The sequence below is a fragment of the Mustelus asterias genome, chromosome 6, assembly GCF_964213995.1.
Source record: "Mustelus asterias chromosome 6, sMusAst1.hap1.1, whole genome shotgun sequence".
NCBI classification, from domain to species: domain Eukaryota; kingdom Metazoa; phylum Chordata; class Chondrichthyes; order Carcharhiniformes; family Triakidae; genus Mustelus; species Mustelus asterias.
The window spans coordinates 62,974,932-62,996,300 of record NC_135806.1 but is presented as its reverse complement, the minus strand read 5'-3'; the positions used below and the strand labels follow the sequence as shown (position 1 = coordinate 62,996,300).

Here is a 21,369-nt window from a genome sequence, read left to right as displayed (position 1 = left end):
TCAGGTGACCTCCTTGTCCGCAAATATATACAAAACTGCCCATAGTTGGAAGTAGCCTGCTTGTCTGGCCAGAGCATGAAAATGTAAACAACTATTTTCATATTCCATTGAAAAGCCAAAAATGTAACACATCTCTCCTTTGGAGTTAATAACTTCTATTCTTTTGAAGTGTACAGAAATTGATGCACAGTGATCACCCAGACTTAGTGGCTGCAGAATGAAATTCCACAGAATGGGTGTGGAAAAAAAGTAAGAAGTTTAACAACACCAGGTTAAAGTCCAACAGGTTTATTTGGTAGCAAAAGCCACACAAGCTTTCGAAGCTCTAAGCCCCTTCTTCAGGTGAGTGGGAATTCTGTTCACAAACAGAGTTTATAAAGACACAGACTCAATTTACATGAATAATGGTTGGAATGCGAATACTTACAACTAATCAAGTCTTTAAGAAACAAAACAATGGGAGTGGAGAGAGCATCAAGACAGGCTAAAAAGATGTGTATTGTCTCCAGACAAGACAGCCAGTGAAACTCTGCAGGTCCACGCAACTGTGGGCGTTACAAATAGTGTGACATGAACCCAATATCCCGGTTGAGGCCGTCCGCGTGTGTGCGGAACTTGGCTATCAGTTTCTGCTCAGCGACTCTGCGCTGTCGTGTGTCGCGAAGGCCGCCTTGGAGAACGCTTACCCGAATATCAGAGGCCGAATGCCCGTGACCGTGGAAAAAACCCCACTCCGTCACAAAGAGTGTTAAGTGCAGTATCCTGACACAAAAAAAGAAACAATTATCTAGACATTATCACTATGCTGTTTGTGGGAGCTTATTATGCACAAATTGGCTGCTGTGTTTCTTACATTGGAATAGTGAATACATTTCATTGGCTATAAAGTGCTTTAAGATGTTTGGTGGTCATGTGAAGCACGATATAAATGTAAGTTGATCTTGCTAAACTTTTAACACAGATTTATATTATTCTTTCTATGTTCTGTACCTTATACTGTGCCCACAAATCCTTCTGCTTTTCCACATCAACTCAGCATCTCCCAATTCAACAATTGTTATACGTTTTACATTTTTAAGTGCATCATGCTTACTGATATTGAATTTCATCTGTTCATTTTTAGGTTTCCACTATTTTATCAATAATCTCTGTGAGACTTCCTTTGATCTTCAGAATTATTTACCATGCCTCCTATTTTTACTATTGTAGGCAAATTTGGATGTAACTCCCTCCAACCCTATTCAGTTATACAATGAGCACAAGTGATCCAAGAGCGGACCCTGCACCCCACTCCGATAAATTGCCCCATATTCCTACCCTCTTTCCTTCTTCCATCTAACCAGTTTTAATTCAGTTTGCTACCTTTCCTCTAATTCCAAACATTTAAATTTCTCCAAAGGTCTCCTCTCTGGTACATGTCAAAGGTTTTCTGCAAGTCCGCCTGTATCAATCCATTGCATTTTTCCCCACCCATCATCTCCTTAGCCTGAAAAGAACAAGTACCAGGTTTACCAAGCTTACTTTCTGAAATCTGTATTGTCTGCTTCTAATTGTTTTATCTTTCCATAGTTATTTAGTAATTTCAACTTTATTTAAGGGCGGGGGTGTGGAAAAGTAGTGGGGAGCACTATTGCAACAGCCCTGATGCTGACTTACATCTGGCCGACTTTCCAAGGGGTGAGCTTTCAGGCAATCAGTGATGCACTCAGACTGCCTCTAAGCAGTTTACAGTCAGTGGCAGGTTGGAAGGCCATTGGAGATGCATTTAAAACACTAAAGACTAAGGAAATTTGGCATGTCTGCTACGACTCTCACCAACTTTTACAGATGCACCATAGAAAGCATTCTCTCTGGTTGTATCACAGCTTGGTATGGCTCCTGCTCTGCCCAAGACTGCAAGAAACTACAAAAGGTTGTGAATGTAGCCCAATCCATCAGGCAAACCAGCCTCCCATCCATTGACTCTGTCTACACTTCCCGCTGCCTCGCCAAAGCAGCCAGCATAATTAAGGACCCCAGACACACTCTTTTCCACCTTCTTCCGTCGGGAAAAAGATACAAACGTCTGAGGTCACGTACCAACCGACTCAAAAATAGCTTCTTCCTTGCTGCTGTCAGACTTTTGAATGGACTTACCTTGCATTAAGTTGATCTTTCTCTATACCCTAGCTATGACTGTAACACTACATTCTGCACTCTCTCGTTTCCTTCTCTATGAGCAATATGCTTTGTCTGTATAGCGCGCAAGAAACAATACTTTTCACTGTATGTTAATACATGTGATAATAAATCAAATCAAATAACTGAGAGTCTTGTGATTTCCATTTGAGCTACCAGACTAAATAAGTGATTTGTTAATAACACTAATGTATCTTTTTTTAAAAAAAGTATTAATTAATTTTTTAATATGTTTCAGACCATGTGTGTATACAGCAGGATCGCCTATAAACAACAGAGCGCTATTTCCATGTCAGGAGCCACCAGAAGCTATGGCAACATGGCAGGCCTCAGTTTGGGCCCCAAAAGGCTCTTTGGTACTCATGAGTGGTGAAAACTGTGCTGAGCCCAATCATAATGGAGGTAAAAAAGAAAACTCAGAAGAATTTTGTATTCTTGCATTATGTAAGCAGCATGTACTATAAATGAGAGAATGTAGGATGAAGATCTTTGCAAATGAAAGTTATTAGCAAAGCTAAAATACATACACTTTGAAATTGGTTATAGGATTAAAGCCAGAAGTTCATCAACATAGCAAATTTCTAACTTAGATTATAATCAGAGGAATTCCCTGGCCACCATTCTCATCCTGCTCCCTGGCAAATGGTTGAAGCTAAGCCAAACAGTTTGCTACTTTGGTGTTATGTTTGAACCTGTGATGAGCATTTGACCACACATCCAGTTCATCACAAGACCATCTACTTTAATCTCCATAACATTGCCTACACCAATCCTGCTTTGGTTCATTTGCTTTGAGAACCTCATACATGCCTATTATGCCTCTCGACTGGACTATTCAAGTACACTCTTGGCTATCTTCCATATTATGTCAACATTCAAATCTCAGCTGCTCATAGCTTAACTTGCACCAAATTCTCACTGACCTCTGCTCACTGACTTACACTTGTTTCCAATTTGACAGTGGTTCAATTTTAAAATCCTTCTCCTTGTTTTCAAATTCCTCCATGGCTTTGCTGGTGCCTATCTCTGAAATCTTCTCTAGTCCTCCAACTCTCGAGATAGCTGCACTCATCTAATTCTGCCCTGTGCATCCCTGATCATGTGGAAATGACTAATTTTATGATTCATCTACTTTAGGAGTATAACTTTTCATTTGGGAATTGAAACAGTTAAATATAAATAATAGAAACACCTGAGGAGAGGCTAGTAAACAGACCTAAAACATTTACAACTCAAAGGATGGCCCGTGTTTATTGTCAGAGTTGGAAATATGAAAACACGAAGCAATGGATGACCCCTTCCTTTGTTTCTGGGTAGAGATGAGATGTCTACAGTTGACTTCATAAGGAGTTGGGTCCCAGACCAAAGAGAGGTTCAAAAGCAACACATATAAAAAGAAAGATCTTAAAAGTATTCATATACCTTTCAGATCAAAGAGCAGATTTAAAATTTGAGTTAATAGGTTTAAATTTCTATCTAGAACATCTCAGCTATGCTGAGGAGGAATAAAAGTGAATTTCTGAGCAGTGTGGCATACCTTTGTTTTTTTCCCTGGAGAAGTGAAAGAGTCCATAAGATCCTGTGATGTACAGGGGAACTCTTCGGTGTAAATAAAAATAGAATGGGAAGTGTCCTGTTGAAACCTTTTGGTCTTAAAGTACAAGTGTTTTTGAAATATTGTGCTAACTTAGTACTTGCGTTGTTTAACTCATGTACAGCAAAAGATTTTTGTTCAATGTGAAATCCTGTGGCATAATTTCTTTCAGTTAATGACTTGGAGTTTGAATTTCTTCCTTTGAGATCATAACACAGTTTTAATCAGGTGTTATGTTTGATCCTGAAATGTGCTCATGGTCATGTTTCCTCTAAGACTGCCTATTTCCACTTTCGTAACATCACTCAACATTGCCTCGTCTCAGCTCAACTGCTGGTGAATCCTCATCTGTACCTTTGTTTCCACTAGACATGACTATTCCAAAGCACTCTAAACCTTTCCATATTCTACTTCCTTAAACATGAGGCATCCAGAACTCTGCTGCCTGTGTCTTAACTCACATCAAGGCCCATTCCACGATCACCCCTGTGCTCATTGGCCTACATTGACTCCAATTTAACCAAAGTCTTGATTTTAAAATTCTCATCCTTGTTTTCAAATCTCTCCATGGCCTTATCTCTCCCTAACTTTGTAATCTCCAATCCCACAATCCTCTCTGATATCTACTCTCTTATAATTCTGGCCTCTTGTACATTCTCAATCATAGTTGTTCCAGCATTGGTGACAATGCCTTCAGTTTCAGGACAGGAGTGGCAAGTTGTGCGTGTAGTCTGAAGAGATAGGAGAGGCACTAAATGAATATTTTTCATCAGTATTCACACTGGAGAGGGACAGTGTCGAGGGGAGTACTGAGATGCAGGCTGTTGGACTGGATGGGATTGATGTTCATAAGGAGGAGGTGTTAGCAATTCTGGAAAGGGTAAAAATAGATACGTCCCCTGGGCCGGATGGGATTTATCCTAGGATTCTCTGGGAGGCTAGAGAGGAGATTGCAGAGTCTTTGGCTTTGATCTTTGGGTCGTCATTGTCTACAGGAACAGTGCCAGAAGACTGGAGGATAGCAAATGTTGTCCCCTTGTCAAGAAGGGGAGTAGGGACAACCCTGGTAATTATAGACCGGTGAGCCTTACTTCTGTTGTGGGCAAAGTATTGAAAAGGATTATAAGAGATAGGATTTATAATCACCTGGAAAGGAATAATTTGATTAGGGATAGTCAGCACGGTTTTGTGAAGGGTAGGTCGTGCCTCACAAACCTTATTGAGTTCTTTGAGAAGGTGACCAAAGAGGTGGATGAGGGTAAAGTGGTTGATGTGGTGTATATGGATTTCAGCAAAGCGTTTGATAAGGTTCCCCATGGTAAGCTTTTGCAGAAAATACGGACACGTGGGATTGAGGGTGATTTAGTGGTTTGGATCAGGAATTGGCTAGCTGGAAGAAAACAGAGGGTGGTGGTTGATGGGAAATATTCATCCTGGAGTTCAGTTATTAGTGGTGTACCGCAAGGATCTGTTTTAGGGCCACTGCTGTTTGTCATTTTTATTAATGACCTGGATGAGGGCGTAGAAGGATGGGTTAGTAAATTTGCGGCTGACACTAAAGTCGGTGGAGTTGTAGACAGTGCGGAGGGAAGTGGCAGGTTACAGAGGGACATGGATAAGCTGCAGAGCTGGGCTGAGAGGTGGCAAATGGAGTTCAATGCGGAAAAGTGTGAGGTGGTTCACTTTGGAAGGAGTAACAGGAATACAGAGTACTGGGCTAATGGTAAGATACTTGCTAGTGTGGATGAACAGAGGGATCTGGGTGTCCATGTGCATAGATCCCTGAAAGTTGGCACCCAGGTTGATAGGGTTGTTAAGAAGGCGTATGGTGTGTTAGCTTTTATTGGTAGAGGGATTGAGTTTTGAGCCAGGAGGTCATGTTGCAACTGTACAAAACTCTGGTGCGGCCGCACTTGGAGTATTGCGTACAGTTCTGGTCGCTGCATTATAGGAAGGATGTGGAAGTGTTGGAAAGGGTGCAGAGGAGATTTGCCAGGATGTTGCCTGATATGGTGGGAAAATCGTATGAGGAAAGGCTGAGGGACTTGAGGTTGTTTTCGTTAGAGAGAAGGTGGTGAAGAGGTGACTTAATAGAGGCATACAAGATGATCAGAGGATTAGATAGGGTGGATAGTGAGAGCCTTTTTCCTCGGATGGTGATGGCTAGCACGAGGGGACATAGCTTTAAATTGAGGGGTGATAGATATAGGACAGATGTTAGAGGTAGATTCTTTACTCAGAGAGTAGTAAGGGCGTGGAATGCCCTGCCTGCAGCTGTAATAGACTCGTCAACATTAAGAACATTCAAATGGTTATTGGATAAACATATGGATGATATTGGAATCGTGTAGGTTAGATGGGCTTTAGATTGGTTTCACTGGTCGGCGCAACATCGAGGGCCGAAGGGCCTGTACTGCACTGTTATGTTCTATGTTTCCTGGGCCCAAAACTCTGGATTCCTTCCTTACAACTCTGCACCTCCCTACCCCCTTTTCCTCTGGTAAGACTCTTAAAAGCGACTTCTTTGTCCAAGCTCGTGATCATCTGACCAAATATCTCGATATGTGGCTCCATGTCGTACTTTTTTACAATGTTCCTGTGAAGCTCCTTGGGATGTTTCATTACAGGAAAGATGCTATATAAACATAAGTTATTGTTGCCTTATATAAGATAACATGTCAACATATCATTCTCATTGGTGTAGAGGGGGAGCAGGATTATAATTAGTTCATGTTGTTTCTAAATGGGACACTATGAGAAATCAGAGCATGACGGTCTGAAGGATCAAGGTCAACAGCCCAAAGAAGCATAGTCAAATGACACTGGCTTTGCAGGGGTCCATTTAATTTAATACCAGAAAATATTGGTCCACAAGAAAGGCTGTGGTGACTCATGCAGCATTACACCCTTGTGCAGAATTAGCTGACCTCTGATAGGCAACAGCATACACTAAGAACTTGCTGTTCAAGGAATCCTGTACAAACTGGCATTACTACATTTTCTGGCACAATGTTTGTGGACTAATGTGGTGCAGCTTTAACTATTTACCTTTTGATGTAACTTACAGCAGAAGAAGCTATTGTACACTTCTTGTTTTCATTTTGACTTTGAAATGCCTGGGCTTGCTTATTGAGAATTGAAGAGGTTCTAAAATAGTTGAATGACAATTGATTTTGCGCTTTCCAGTAAATTTGGATCAATATCTTTTGACTTGCTACTTAAGGCATTTTACTGAATTTGGGCATCACATGAACTATAATTCTAAGTGCACTCAGTCTAATCTTTATCACCACTAATGTAGTTTCTATGCTGAGAAAATTACCCAATCTCATTTGAAAGGTTTTTTTTCATGTATTCGATCAGATTTTTTTTACACTGCATTATGAATGAAAAATATCGCTTTAAAAACTTTGAATTATCTTTGTACAAGAACTATTTAGAGGAAAAAAAGGAACTGCCATTAAGGACTACAATACCGATGTATAGTGCCCCTCCAATGGGAGAGAGAAACAGAACATTATAAAGAGCCAACGTTACCTAAGCATCATCGCTGCAGTAACAAGGTTGTGGTAAAACTGTTATTTACTTTGTGCCACAATGGGACAGCCTAGTCTCTCTCTCTCTCAATTGACTGGGTGGGATCAGACCCAAAGCACTGGCAACATCCAACTGATGGGCTGTGACCTGAAGCAAGCAAAGAGGAAAATAAGAGATGCAAGATGAGAAAAACTTGTGGATATTCACTTCCCTACTTTGAGAGGGAATGAAGAATTTTACAGTCAAGTCCATTGACAGTTCATCATTCTAGAGGTAGATGGTACCTTCATGAAAGCATAGAGCAAATTCTGGAGAAGCAGCAATAGAGAATCAAAGGGGACTGGTGGGAGATGGAAAGAAAAATAAGCACTCCACTTGCAGCAACATCTTGGACTTGACTGTAGAGGCTCCACTGATGCACATTGGGTAAGGCCTGAAAACAGGTGCTGAGATTGCAACGCTGGATTTAGGCTACTTTTTTGCAGCCTGCTAATTTAATTGATTACGGCAGACAGCCAATGTTTAATGTACTGTTGAGTGACTGCATGTCTGAGTAGGGCTGTAAAATTATGAGAAGCTAGGACAAGTTAAAGCTAGCCTACACTACTTAAAACCAATACTGAGCCTTGTAAAGGGGAGGTACACTGTGGCTAAAGTAGCAGTTTGAAGTCATTATAAAATTGATTTTGATGTGTGGAAAGTACTCAATAATAGCACAAAATGGCTGAGAGAAGGTTCTTAGACTTTCTTGTATTGAACTGGAGTCCTTGTTGCAGCAGGAGGAGAGTATGATCTAACCACAGGGGAAAGCTTTGTGATGGCAGTGGGACAAGAAAGCTGCAATGGTCAATACCAGGACCTGGATACAGTGCCCTATGAAGTTCAACAGTCTCGTACAGGTGGTCAGGCTCAGCAAATGCATAGCCACCTAATTGCACCACTAGTCCCTCACTGATCAATCCACATTACTCACCAACAATTTCTATCAGTCAAGACTTGTATATAACATTCATAGCTTCACCTCCCACTCACACTCTTAGCATTGCTGCAGCCTCACACCCACATCTCTAAGTTTGTATATGCTGCCAGCTATTCAAACACGACAGCCTCATCGCACAAGCACATTGCACTGCACGCACTCATACATTTCCTTCTCTCTTGCAGGACAAGATGGTTGATAACCAGAGGCAGCGGCACCTAACTGGCAGAGGACAGGCATAACTATCTGTCTTTTATGCTGAGGGAGGAGACAATGGTGGCCATCATTGGAACAGCCATGATTGAGGCTATAGCCAGCGGCAAGGTTGAAATCATGGAAGATGATGGTATCCTTCTTTTTTGTTCATGAAATATGTATGCCTCTGCTATGGCCAACATGTATTGCCCATGTCTAATTGTCACCATTAATCACTTGAGCCATGAGGGGAACGGTCAATAGCTGATCATTCACCTAGCACCAATGCATTGCAAGACCCAAAAGTCTAAGATCAACATCTCAGCCTTAAAGCAGCGTAACTGAAGAGAGGAATTCCAAGTACAACACACAATTGATCTGGAAAATCTTCACACGTCCAACTCCGTTTCAGAATAGTGGGATCAAATAAAGTCAGTTATACTAGACTCCCTCAATACCAGTACTGGTTTGATTAAAACAATGCTGAAATATGTGATCAACTGGAACAAAAATGAGCAGCCTTTGTTACCTGGCAGAACAACCTAAGGTTGCAAGTCAAGAAGACAGCATTCCAACAGCTCAAGGCTAACATCCAAAGACAAATCTGGAAGATAAAGGATGTGGTGAGCCCTAGAGATCCTACAATATGCTGACCATCATGAAAAGCCACCAAGGTCAAATGGACATGAGATCAGGCAAAGGTTCACTAAAGACAGGCATCAAGTTAAAGGATATGGTTGTTTCACTGATGCTTCTAGGCAAAGAGACATGTCTGATTTATTAATTTGGTTTGGAATATTTATTTACTGATGGATTCAATTGAGCATTGTGGCTAAGTGGATGCTGTGATGGTCAGTAACAGGGAAGGTAAGGTGTGAACTGCTGGTGAATGGGGAATTGGGGATGTGGGGGTTGTGTTCACTGATATTGCAACTCAATGTGTAGGCTACTGACAGTCTGGCCAAAAAGAGGATGTGTTGGTTGGTTGCTTCCTTCCTGCCTCTTCCTCCTAGTCAGTTGGTTGCTATATAGCAGGTGGCAATGACTGTGCCTCCATGATGGTGAGGTTGGGCATCATGCAACAAGTCACATTGGATCTTGCTTCGTGCTCTGCCACATATTGCAGGGCTCCTCCAGAGTGGGCTAGGCAGTCGAAGCATTAATTTAGCACCCCAACACAGACAAGAACAGCAGAAGGCCCCTCAACATATGCTTGCACACCAGCTGGATGTTGAGGGAGTGGAATCTCTTTTGATTATAGTTAATCACAAAGTTGACATGGTCATTTGCATCTTGTACCATGGGGAAAGCCTGTAATCTGCACAAAATCACATGCTTGCTCCTCCTTCCTCTTTAACTAAGTTGGAGTGTCAGTGACCTCCATTGTGTAATGGTAGATGGCAAGCTGGGACATGTTGCGAATAATGTCTGCTCCAGACTGGTGGCACCAGATGCATAAAGGTTCGTGGTCACTTTCAAAGCCGCTGGGAATGCCGTTCTCATTCTGCTCTGAGGTTGCAGTCGTGGCTGCAGCAGGTGACAGATTTCGGTGAGGATGTCCTTAGTGAAGTGGAGACGTCTGCGATTCTGCATTTTACTGAGGTTCGGCTAGGAGAATTCTTCCCTAGGTGGATGAGGGAAGTGAATGTAATACTGTCAAGTTTGCAGATGACACACAAATAGATGGGGAGGCAAGTGGTGAGGATGACAAAAAGTATCCATAGAGGGATATAGACAGGTTAAATGAGTGGGCAAAAACTTGGCAGATGCAATATAATGTAAGAAAATGTGATGTTATGCACTAGTAGAATAAAGGAGCTGAATATTATTTAAATGGAGAAAGCTGCAGCACAAAAGGGTTTGGGGGCCCTCATGCATAAATCACAAATCAGCACGCAAGTTCAGCAGGTAATAGGGAAGGCAAATGGAATGTTGGCCTAGATCTATTAATGGCCAGCTTGGCCAGGCCCACGAGGAGGTCCTCTTCCCTCTGTGCCCCCCTTCGCGCTGAGTGCCTGAAGATCAGGAGCAGAAGACTGAAGTGCAACCAAAAAGAAAGTTGTTCAGAAAACTAAAAAGGGAGCGCAACCTAGGACACCTTACATATGTGTGGTCCACAGACTCCAGAAGGCTACAAAAGACACATCTTGGGAGTCCGTGAAACAACACAACCTACGGTTGTATGGGACTGCTGCATGCAACACACTCCAAACTTTTAGGTCCCTGATGGTAAAGGGGAGGACTCCTGTGTAGAGGGATCTCGGCAAGAAGGTGAAAAGTGTGCAGCAGCAGCCTATACAAGAAACCCTTCTACTTTGTGTTAAAGGGGAAGGAGAACACTTCGGTGAGGTGACTCAGATTGTGGAGCATTAGCACCAGCAGGAGGATTTGGGTGAGTACAGATTATACAGAGGTGAAGATAACAGGAGTCGCATGTAGGCCAGACTAGGTAAGGACGGCAGATTTCCTTTCCTAAAGGACATTCAACAATGGTTTCATGGCCACCATTAGACATTTAATTCAAGATTTTAATTGAATTCAAATTTCAACATCTGTTGTGGTGGGATTCAAACCCCTGTCTTCAGATCTTTACCCTGGGTCTTCTGGATTAGTTGTTCAGTGACAATATCACTACGCCACCCCCCCCCCCCCCCCCCCCCCACACACCACCACCACCTCCCACTGTGCATTTGTGCACTTCGATCTGAAATTTGTCGTTGTTGATTGATTCTTAATGACATCCTCAAATTTTGTACATACTTCCCTATTTCAGGCTTTCAAACATGCAGCCAGTTATAGAATCCCTACAGAAGGAGGCCATTTGGCCCATCGAGCCCTCACCAACCACAATCCCACCCAGGCCCTATCCTCGTAACCCCATGTATAATAATTGTATGATAACAGCTTGCACGCACACAGCTGAGCCTGTCACAGTTAAATTAAGTAACTCCAGCTTAGGCCAAATAATTTTAGCGGCCATCATAAAATTGCAATAGGATCACATTGTAATAATGATTTTCAAGGGCACTTGTGTGAAACAATGATAAGAGATTAGAGAGCACCTCTGGAAATTTATATATTTTTAGACCATCTTTAATTGTTCCCTTGCTATCCGTAAGATGCAAGAAAATCAGATAGTGTAAATATAATTTTAAAATGTCAATGGTCCTACATTGTGACTAATATAGTGTTACAACCTACATGTACATATTTGGCTCATGACATAATATTCAAATTCCTTAGCCTGACTGGAGTTAGGCTATTGAATTAGCTTGGGATTTGTACCTGCTCACAAGCTGAGTTATTAAGAAAAAACATTATATTTAGCTCTTTTGATAGGAAGTAGTGGAAAATAATAATAGCATCTAATGTTAGCTAGCCTATATTTGCATGTCCTCATTATGTTTAAGCAACATCAGTATTTTTTGGTTTTGCATGGCATAACTTTTTATGAGAACACAAAGTAGCAAATGTAACATTGTAATTCAAGAAACGAGGGCGAGAGAAAATAGAAAACTACAGACCAGATAGCCTGACATCAGTCATTGGGAAAATGCTGGAATCCATTGTTAAGAAAAGGGTACTTAGAAAATCCTAATATGATGAGGCAGCTTTAAATAGTTTTATGAAAAGGAAATCGTATTTGACAATTTGGCGTTTTTTTAAGATATGACTGGAGGATAAGGAGGAAACTAGTGGATATGGTATATTTGGATTTCCAAAAGGCACTTGTTAAGATGCCACATGAAAGGTTATTGCATCAGATAAAAGCTCATGTGTTAGAGGCTAATGTTAGAGGCTAATATTGTAGCACAATTGAGGATTGGTTAAAGGACAGAAAACAGAGAATAAGAATAAACAGACCATTTAACCAGCTGGCGAGCTGTTACAAGTGGGGTGAGTTCTGGGGCCTCAGCTATTTGCAATCTATATTAATGACTTGGATGAAGGAACTGAATATCATGTATCCAAGTTTGTTTATGCTACAAAATTAGGTGGGAAAGTAAATTGTGAGAAGGCCACGAAAGGGGGGATTTTATAAGGTCTACTGGAATAGAATATGTGGCAGGCAGAAAATGTCACTTTTCTGATGGTGGGTTCAAATTTGTTGATTAACTCGGGCTTGTTTGTCGTAGGTCGGGGTCTCGTGCAATCCTATGATAGGTTCCTACTTGTGATACATTTGCAAGCCATGAATTCTTCTATTAAAACTTTTTGTAATTACATCCTTCCTTTGTGATAAATTCAGCAATGCACAGGAATCTCATGGCACCTGCTTCACATTTGTTTGAAGGTCGAGGGCAGCTGTTGTGTCTGAGATCAACAGTTTTCCTTGTTGAACTCTGTGGCACGAAGGAGGGCAACAGGAGAATGGTTAACTGTATGGAGGCTTGGGACCAGCAAGGGAGTGATGAAAGTGGGTTGTGGAGTGGGTCCGGGGCATAGAGGAGTGAAATGGGAAGACCTGGCATCTTGGATGCTGTGAATGGGGTTGCAAACAGTCAGTCAATACAAGAAAATGGAGGGCCTGTCCACATGTGAGTCTGCCTCAGTGTTGGCTGGCAGAGCTGAGAGTTCATCTACAACATTTCAATTATCGTTGCTTAGAATGCATGGAAGAGAGGGCCAGCTTTGATTTGATTTATTATTGTCACATGTATTAGTATACAGTGAAAAGTATTGTTTCTTGCGCACTGTAGCGACAAAGCATACCGTACATAGAGAAGGAAAGGAGAGATTGCAGAATGTAGTGTTACAGTCATAGCTAGGTTGTAGAGAAAGATCAACTTAATGCTGAGCCTCCAAGTTCAGGCCATGTCCCACAGAGCCGTTATTATGTATTTGTACTTATTCCTACTGGCTATGCTGTATTAAGATATGCACTGGAAAACATAGAAACTCGAAGTAACAGTAGGCCATTTGGCCCTTTGAGCCTGCTGTGCCATTCATTTTGATCATGGCTGATCATCGAATTCAATATCCTGATCCCCCTCTTCCCCCTCATGTCCCTTGAGCCCGTAGAGCTATATCTAATTTCTTCTTGATGTGGAGATGCCGGCATTGGACTGGTATGGGCACAGTAAGAAGTCTCACAACACCAGGTTAAAGTCTAACAGGTTTATTTGGTAGCACGAGCTTTCGGAGCACCGCTGTTTCATCAGGTGAGTGGGGAGTTTGGTTGACAAACAGGGGACATATAGGCACACACTCAATTTACAAGATAATGATTGGAATGCGAGTCTTAACAACCTTAACAACAAATCAAGTCTTTACAGGTACAGACAATGCGAGTGGAGAGAGGGTTAAGCATAGGGTGAAGAGGTGTGAATTATCTCAAGCCAGGACAGTTAGTAAGATTTTGCAAGCCAAGGCCAAATGGTGGGGGTTACAGGTAGGGTGACATGAACCCAAGATCTCAGTTGAGGCCGCCCTCAAGTGCGGAACTTGGCTATCAGTTTCTGCTCGGCATTCTTGGACACATGCATCTCCATCAAGGGACAGTCACCTCAGCACTTCACTGTACCGCAAGCCCACGGATAACCTCACGATGCTCCACTTCTTCAGCTTCCACCCTAAACACTTTAAAGAAGCCATCCCCTACGGACAAGCTCTCCAGCTACACAGGATTTGCTCAGATGAGGAAGAATGCAACGGACATCTACAGACGCTGAAAGACACCCTCGTAAGAACAGGATATGGCGCTCGACTCATCGATCGGCACTTCCGACGCGCCACAGCAAAAAACCGCACTGACCTTCTCAGAAGACAAACACGGGACACAGCGGACAGAGTACCCTTCGTCATCCAGTACTTCCCTGGAGCGGAGAAGCTACGACATCATCTTTGGAGCCTTCAACATGTCATCGATGGAGACGAACATCTTGCCAAGGCCATCCCCACACCCCCACTACTTGCCTTCAAACAACCGCACAACCTCAAATAGACCATTGTTCGCAGTAATCTACCCAGCCTTCAGGAGAACAGTGACCACGACATTACACAACCTTGCCACAGCAACCTCTGCAAGACGTGCAGGATCATCGACACGGATGCCATCATCTCATGTGAGAAAACCATCCACCAGGTACTCATGCGACTGGGCCAACATTGTCTCCTTGATTCGCTGCAGGAAAGGATGTCCCGAGGCATGGTACATCGGCAAGCCCATGCAGATGTTACGAAACGGATGAACGGACACCGCTCAACAATCGCCAGGCAGGAGTGTTCCCTTCCTGTCAGGGAACACTTCAGCAGTCACAGGTGTTCAGCCTCTGATCTTTGGGTAAGCATTCTCCAAGGCAGCCTTCAAGACACACGACAATGCAGAATCGCCTCTACTTTCTCAGAAGACTAAGGAAATTTGGCATGATCGCTATGATTCTCACCAACTTTTACAGATGCACCATAGAAAGTATTCTTTCTGGTTGTATCACAACTTGGTATGGCTCCCGTTCTGTCCAAGACCGCAAGAAACTACAAAGGATCGTCAATCACTCAAATCAACCTCCCACCCATTGACTCCGCCTACACTCCCCCGCTGCCTCGGAAAAGCAGCCAGCATCATTAAGGTCACCACGCACCTCGGACATACTCTCTTCCACCTTCTTCCGTCAGGAAAAAGATACAAAAGTCTGAGGTCACGTACCAACTGACTCAAGAACAGCTTCTTTCCCTGCTGCCATCAGACTTTTGAATGGACCTACCTTGCATTAAGTTGATCCTTCTCTGCACCCTAACTATGACTGTAACACTACATTCTGCAATCTCTCCTTTCCTTCTCTATGTATGGTATGCTTTGTCTGTATAATGTGCAAGAAACAATACTTTTCACTATATACTAATACATGTGACAAATCAACTCATGAGACCCTTTGAAAATGTGGAATGATGGAGATCTTATACTGAGCGTTTTGACTATTTTATGCAGGCAAACAAAGTAACTGGAGACATTATGGTGCCCACTTTCCTTAGTGTGATGGAGGGGAAAAAATGTTTAATCTCCTCCCTCGTTTAGTGCAACCTGACAAACCCAGAACTTATGAAGCACGTTTTTCACTGAAACCCCTGGTGATTACAAAGCACTTTAGATTCCGTAAAATAAATTGAGAGGAGGGGGAATCAGTTGTGCAATTCATGGCAGTGCTTAAAAGGCTTGCAGAATATTGAGAGTTTGAAGATGTATTGAATGACAGTTTTGGGACAGATTTGCTTGCGGTCTGTGCAGTAAAGCATCACAAAATCGTCCGTTCACTGAGAGTAATATTACTCTTGCTGGTATTACGCACAGATAGTGGGTCACTTCACTGCTGGAAGGACAGCCAATATGGATAGAAGTTGACACTGGGGCAGCAGTCTCGCTGGTGCCAGAGGCTATCTATAATGAGAAACCCAAACACATTCCCTCAAGGCCATCAGGGATAGTACTGAAGATGTACACAGGAGAAGTAGTTGCCCTGAAGGGCTGCATTGAAGTGGCTGCGCAACTCATAGTCAGCAAGCAGCAGATTTGCCTTTACATATAGTGAAGGGAAGCTATCCAGCGTTGATGGCTGGAGAAGATTCAACTGAACTTGGCTGAAGTTAACATGATTATCAATAGAGAATTAGGCCTCAAGGAAATTTTAAAGAAACATGGTGTGGTTTTCAATGGAGAATAGGGAGCATGAAATACATTGCAGTCAAACTGAAAATAAAAGAAGGAAGCCAAGCAAAATACTTGAAGGCAAGATCTGAACCATATGCTACTAGGCCGAAAGCGGAGGTGGACCTGGAGTGACTGTTGAAGACTGGAGTTCTAGAACCTGTCAACATCAATGAATGTGCCATGCCTATTGTTCCAGTCATCAATAAAGATGAATCTGTAAGGATTTGCGGAGACTTTAAGGTCACCATAAATCCAGTGTTGTGTGATGAACGGTACTCATTACCTCACATTGAAGACCAATTTGCAGGATTGGCAGGAGACCAAAATTTCAGCAAACCTGACCTGAGCCAGGCCTACTTGCAGATCCATGTCGACAAGAAGGTACAGGATCTTCAATTGTGACACACAAAGGTTTGCTCTGGTATAAAAGATTACTGTTTGGTATCACATCTGCTCCTGCATTATTTCAAAGGGCAATGGATCAGATCCTGAGTGGACTGAGCAGAGTCCAGTGCTATCTAGATGACATCCTAGTCACTGGACGATATGAAGAGGCACACTGTTGAAACTTGGATGCCACTCTCCAGAGATTAGAAAACTATGCTCTGAGAGTCCGTCGAGACAGATCAGTTTTTCCAATCCTTCATAGAATATTTGGGACATGTGATTGATGCCACTGGCCTTCACAAATCTCCCTCTAAGGCTAAGGCCATTACAGAGGTGCCTGCACCTCAGAATATTAACCAGTCACATTCCTTCCCAGGATTGTTGAATTATTATGGAAGACTTATCCCAAACTTGGCAACAATTCTGAAACCATTACATAACCGCTTGTGTCAGGACAAGACATGGAAGTGGTCAGATCAATGCAATGGCGCCTTAATGCAAGCCAAAGAAGCATATTGTTAGTCTGAAGCTCTCATGTACTTTGATCCTACTTTATCCATACAGGTAGCTTGTGATGCATCCCCTTATGGTGTAGAGTGGTGGTCTCCGACATCATGCCATCGGGTGAAGAAGGACCCATTGCTTTTGCTTCTTGAACTTTGAGCAAAGCTGTAAGTAACTACGCCAAGATTGAACAAGAAGGATTAGGGATCATTTTTGGAGTCAAGGAATACCATCAGTTCCTTTATGGGAGAGAATTTGCATTGTTGCTGGACCATTATCCACTTGCTACCATTTGTGGACCACACACTGGAATTTTGTCACTTGCAGCAGATAGAATGCAAAGATGGGCATTGCTTTTGTCTGCGCATACTTACATTATTAGACAGTTATGTCTGCACTGTAATGCAGATGGACTTTCAAGATTTCTACATCCAGGCAGTTCGTCAGACTGCTCGAAGGGAAATATCTTCTATTTTGAACAAGTAGACAGCACACCTGTCACTTCTAGGCAAGTGCTCTCAGAAGTGATAGATCTGGTTTTACGAGGAAAGACTTTGGAACTAACACCTAACCTGAAACTCTACTACTCCAGGAGATTGGAGCTGTTAGTACAATCAGGATGTCTTCTATGGGGGCTCAGAATGACCATTCCACCATCACTGAGGAAAAGGGTGTTATAAAAACTACGAGGGCCATTGTGGACTTGTACATTTGAAGGAAATAGTACAATTATTTCTGCTGGTCTGGACTTGATGTGGAAATTGAGAAAGCTAGAACATGTTCTTCTTGTGTGAAGGTAAGAAACCTGTCACCCTGAACACCACTGCATCCATGGCATTGGCCCAAGGAGACTTGGCAACGTATGCATGTGGGTTTGCAGGACCTTCGAATGACGTATGTTCTTAATAATAGTTGATTTTCACATCAAATGGCCAGAGGTTGCTGTGATGACATATACCTCATCTGAGGAGGTGATTGAGAAGCTGGAAGTATTTAGTCGCTTTGGATTTCCTGAACAACTGGTAGGCAACAAGGGACCTCAATTTGTCTCGCAGGAATTTGAGAACTTCCTGCACGAAAATGGTATTCAACACATCACTTCTGCACCATATCACCCTACTACTAATGGACTAGAAGAATGCTTTGTCAGAACCCTAAAACAAAATTTGAAAGCAACCAAGGGACAAGATTCTGTTGTCAAACGCCTTAAATTCCTACCGGTCTACCGGAATACCACACATTCCATGACCAAGACATCTCCTGCTTACTCATGATTAAAAGGCAGCTAAGCTCTGCATTTGATCTTTTACAACTTCCAAAAATTAAGGAGATTGTGCGCCAGCAACAACAAGCACAAGTGGAATGGCGGTAAGGCAAGGCAAAACACACAGTTTTCCACCAAAAACAAGGAGTTTTGGCTCAGAATTCCACAGGAGAGAATTGGGTTCCTGCCACCATCCTTGCGCAGACTGGATCTGTCTCTTATGCTGTCAGACCAGAGATGACCTTATCTGGCGGACACCAATTATTGGTGAAATATTTACAAGTGAAATTTAAATTTTAAAATCATCCATGCCACCTTTATGCTCTCCGTAAGTCTTATGTTAACTGCACTGGAATTGGGCAGGAACACTATGGCCATGATGAAGAGCCTCCCTGTTTGACCAAGAGGCTCTTTTATAGCCCACCTGTGCCTGCAGCATTGTCAGCTGATGATGGGTTTCACCTTTGAAAAGCTTCCCTCGCCGCATGATTGCATTTTCCTCCCGTGGGGGCAGTTGGAACTTTAAATTTTAATTGGAATCACATGGGAACCAAGAAAAAAACAAGAGAGAAGGAAGTGGCGTTCATTTCCTGTACCTCTCTTGGGAATGGCATGCCACTGTTAAAATTCCACCCAAAGAGTCTGCATAGGGATATAGAGAGGTTTGGTTGGTGGGCTGGAGGTGGCAGATCTAATGTCTTAAGGATATAAAAACAGAATATTTTTCAAGTGATGAGAAACTATTAAATGTTGCTGATGAGAGGCATTGGGGGTGCTCTTGAACATGAAGCACAGCAAGTTAACATTAAGGTACATCAAACAATTATTGAAAGCAAATGATTTGCTGGTCTTTATTGCAAGGGGTTGGAATACAAGAATAAAGAAGTCTTGTTACAATTATACAGGACTTTGCTGAGACAGCATCTCGGAGTACTATGTGCAGCTTTGGTCTCTGTGCCTCATGGAGAATATAGTTGCTTTAGAAGGGGTGCAATGAAGTTTCACTAGATTAATCCCTGGGCTGAGAGGGTTGTTCTATGAGGAGATATTGAGTAGAAAGGGCCCATATTCTTTTGAGATTAGATGAATGCGAGGTGATTTGATTGAGACATCTAAGATTCTGAGAGGGCTTAACAGAGTAAGTACTAAGGCTGTTTCCCCTGTCGGGAGCATGTGGAACTTAGACTGAGATGAGAGGAAACTTGTTTGTTCAGAAAGTTGTGAATCTTTGGAATTTTCTACCCCAGAGGGTTGTGGATGCTTGATTGTTGAGCATGTTCAAGGCTGAGATCATAAATATTTGAAGTCTCGGGGTATCAAGGAATCTGGAACCAGGTGGAAAAGTGGTATTGAGGTCAAAGGTCAGACATAATCTGGTTGAATGGTGAAGTAGGTTTGAAGGACTGTGTGGCCTATTCCTGCTCTTTCTTATATGGAAACGTTAAACTGAAGCAGTGCGCATTATGGAATAAATTTCTTTTTACACTTGGATAGCAAATGTAGTTTATTGATTTTTTTTTCAAAACAAGAAGCAGAGTTTGTAGCATGGTATGTCACATTCACAAAATGGGTAGCCTGGATCCACATCTTGGTATCTCAATGCATCATTTGATATGGTGTTCTGTCATAAAGTCCAGCAATGCCTATTCTCATCTCTTCGCTGTATTGAGTTCACTGATCTCTGCTGGGGCAACGACAATTGACCTCAGTCCTTTTGGACTGGGAAGGAGGGAACAAATTGTTCATGGTTTCTACTCCTAATTTTCTGTCGTGATCCTTACAGTGCAAAAGTCCTGAATGTTGAACCAGGACCAGGTCAGCTCTAATAACCTGACAGAAGTCAATAGCCTATACAGTCCAGAGTGAACATATTAGAAGGGTTGCTGTGTTTGTCGAGGTTGTGGTAGATTTCTTTTGAAGTAGTTCTACTGCTTGGTCCCTATGTTGACAGATGTGCTTTTATGTAACTATTAGAAATACTTTGTCAGGCAGGATTCCAGAGCTAGTGGCCACCGTGAAAGAAACTTGCATTGTGTTTAATGCCAAAAATTCCCCCAAAACTTTTGTAGATAATGGCCCAAACTTTGTGTTCAGAGTACAACAAGGCAAACATGCTCACTGTTAGAATGAGGTAAATCGGACAGCAATTTGCACTGTTAAGTCTGAAAATGCAACGCACTCAAAATATACCCTGTTCCTCCATAAGGTGCACTGTAACAGTTCTCGCCATTAAATTCAACATTGAAATCAAAACAATGGCATTATCTCCTTCTCTATTAACAAGAGAAAAACATTTGGAACTTGTGTTTTCAGAATAAGTGACTGCCAAACAATCTCTCATCCTGAAAATGTTATTTTGAAGTATAGTATCTCATTCCTTCAGAATTTAATTAGCATTGGACATCTTATAACATTTTTAAAAACTATTTTTTGGCTGTTTCTTCTCTCTCTCTATCTCTCCCTCTCTCTCTTAATCTCATCTGTTTTCCCAATTATTATTTTGCTTTCTATACATCACTTAAATGTAATTTCTAATTTATGCTTTCAATTCTTGGTTTATAATTTCTGATGCAGTCTCAGTGAGGGTTTGTTAAGATGGATTGAAGTGCCTTGCTGTTTCTCAACCTGCTCACAGATCCCCCCTCGATTAGACCAAATCTCCAGGTAAAAGCCATTTATGACTTTATGTGCAGCTGTCAGAGAGGTGAATGGCGAGTGTTGTTCCTTTTCCACTGACTGTAAAATCCAGGTTAATGTTTTAGTGTCAGTTCAGAAATATGGGGCTGGATTCTTCGACCTCGCCTGCAGCTTGGATTTTCCGATCCTGCTGCAGTAAGTGGAGATGTGGCTGAGCGCCAAATTCTCTGTTCCCACTTGCAGCGGCAGTGGGACGTGAACGGCCGGAGAATTCTGGCCATAGTATAAATAACAGGCTTTTGTAGAAGATTCTTAATTTCTTGACTGACTTTGCTTGGTAAGGTTAATAGAGAGAGCCTTATGTCAGCATGTTCCTTTTAACTAAATCAAGCTAGATGCTACAGTTTTCTTTAAGTTTCTTAATTCCATGTTTCATTGCATCAGTTCTA

The 21,369-nt window shown here is 42.2% G+C and overlaps 1 protein-coding gene across 7 annotated transcripts in view; it reads left to right on the top strand.

Moving 5' to 3' along the window:
• aopep (aminopeptidase O (putative)) overlaps nucleotides 1-21,369 on the top strand; it is a 240,863-nt gene that overhangs the window by 7,999 nt on the left and 211,495 nt on the right. For 4 of the 7 annotated variants that reach the window (XR_013498171.1, XR_013498172.1, XM_078214419.1 and 1 more), the window contains exon 3: nucleotides 2,417-2,580. The exons of 2 other annotated variants lie outside the window; for them this stretch is intronic. Coding sequence is in view for 3 of the 5 variants with exons in the window: in XM_078214419.1 (XP_078070545.1) it covers nucleotides 2,417-2,580 (164 nt within the window). In the remaining 2 variants the exon portion in view is untranslated. Of the gene's footprint in view, nucleotides 1-2,416; nucleotides 2,581-8,529; nucleotides 8,635-21,369 lie in introns of those variants that run through there. One more of the 7 variants, XM_078214424.1, reaches the window with a different exon arrangement.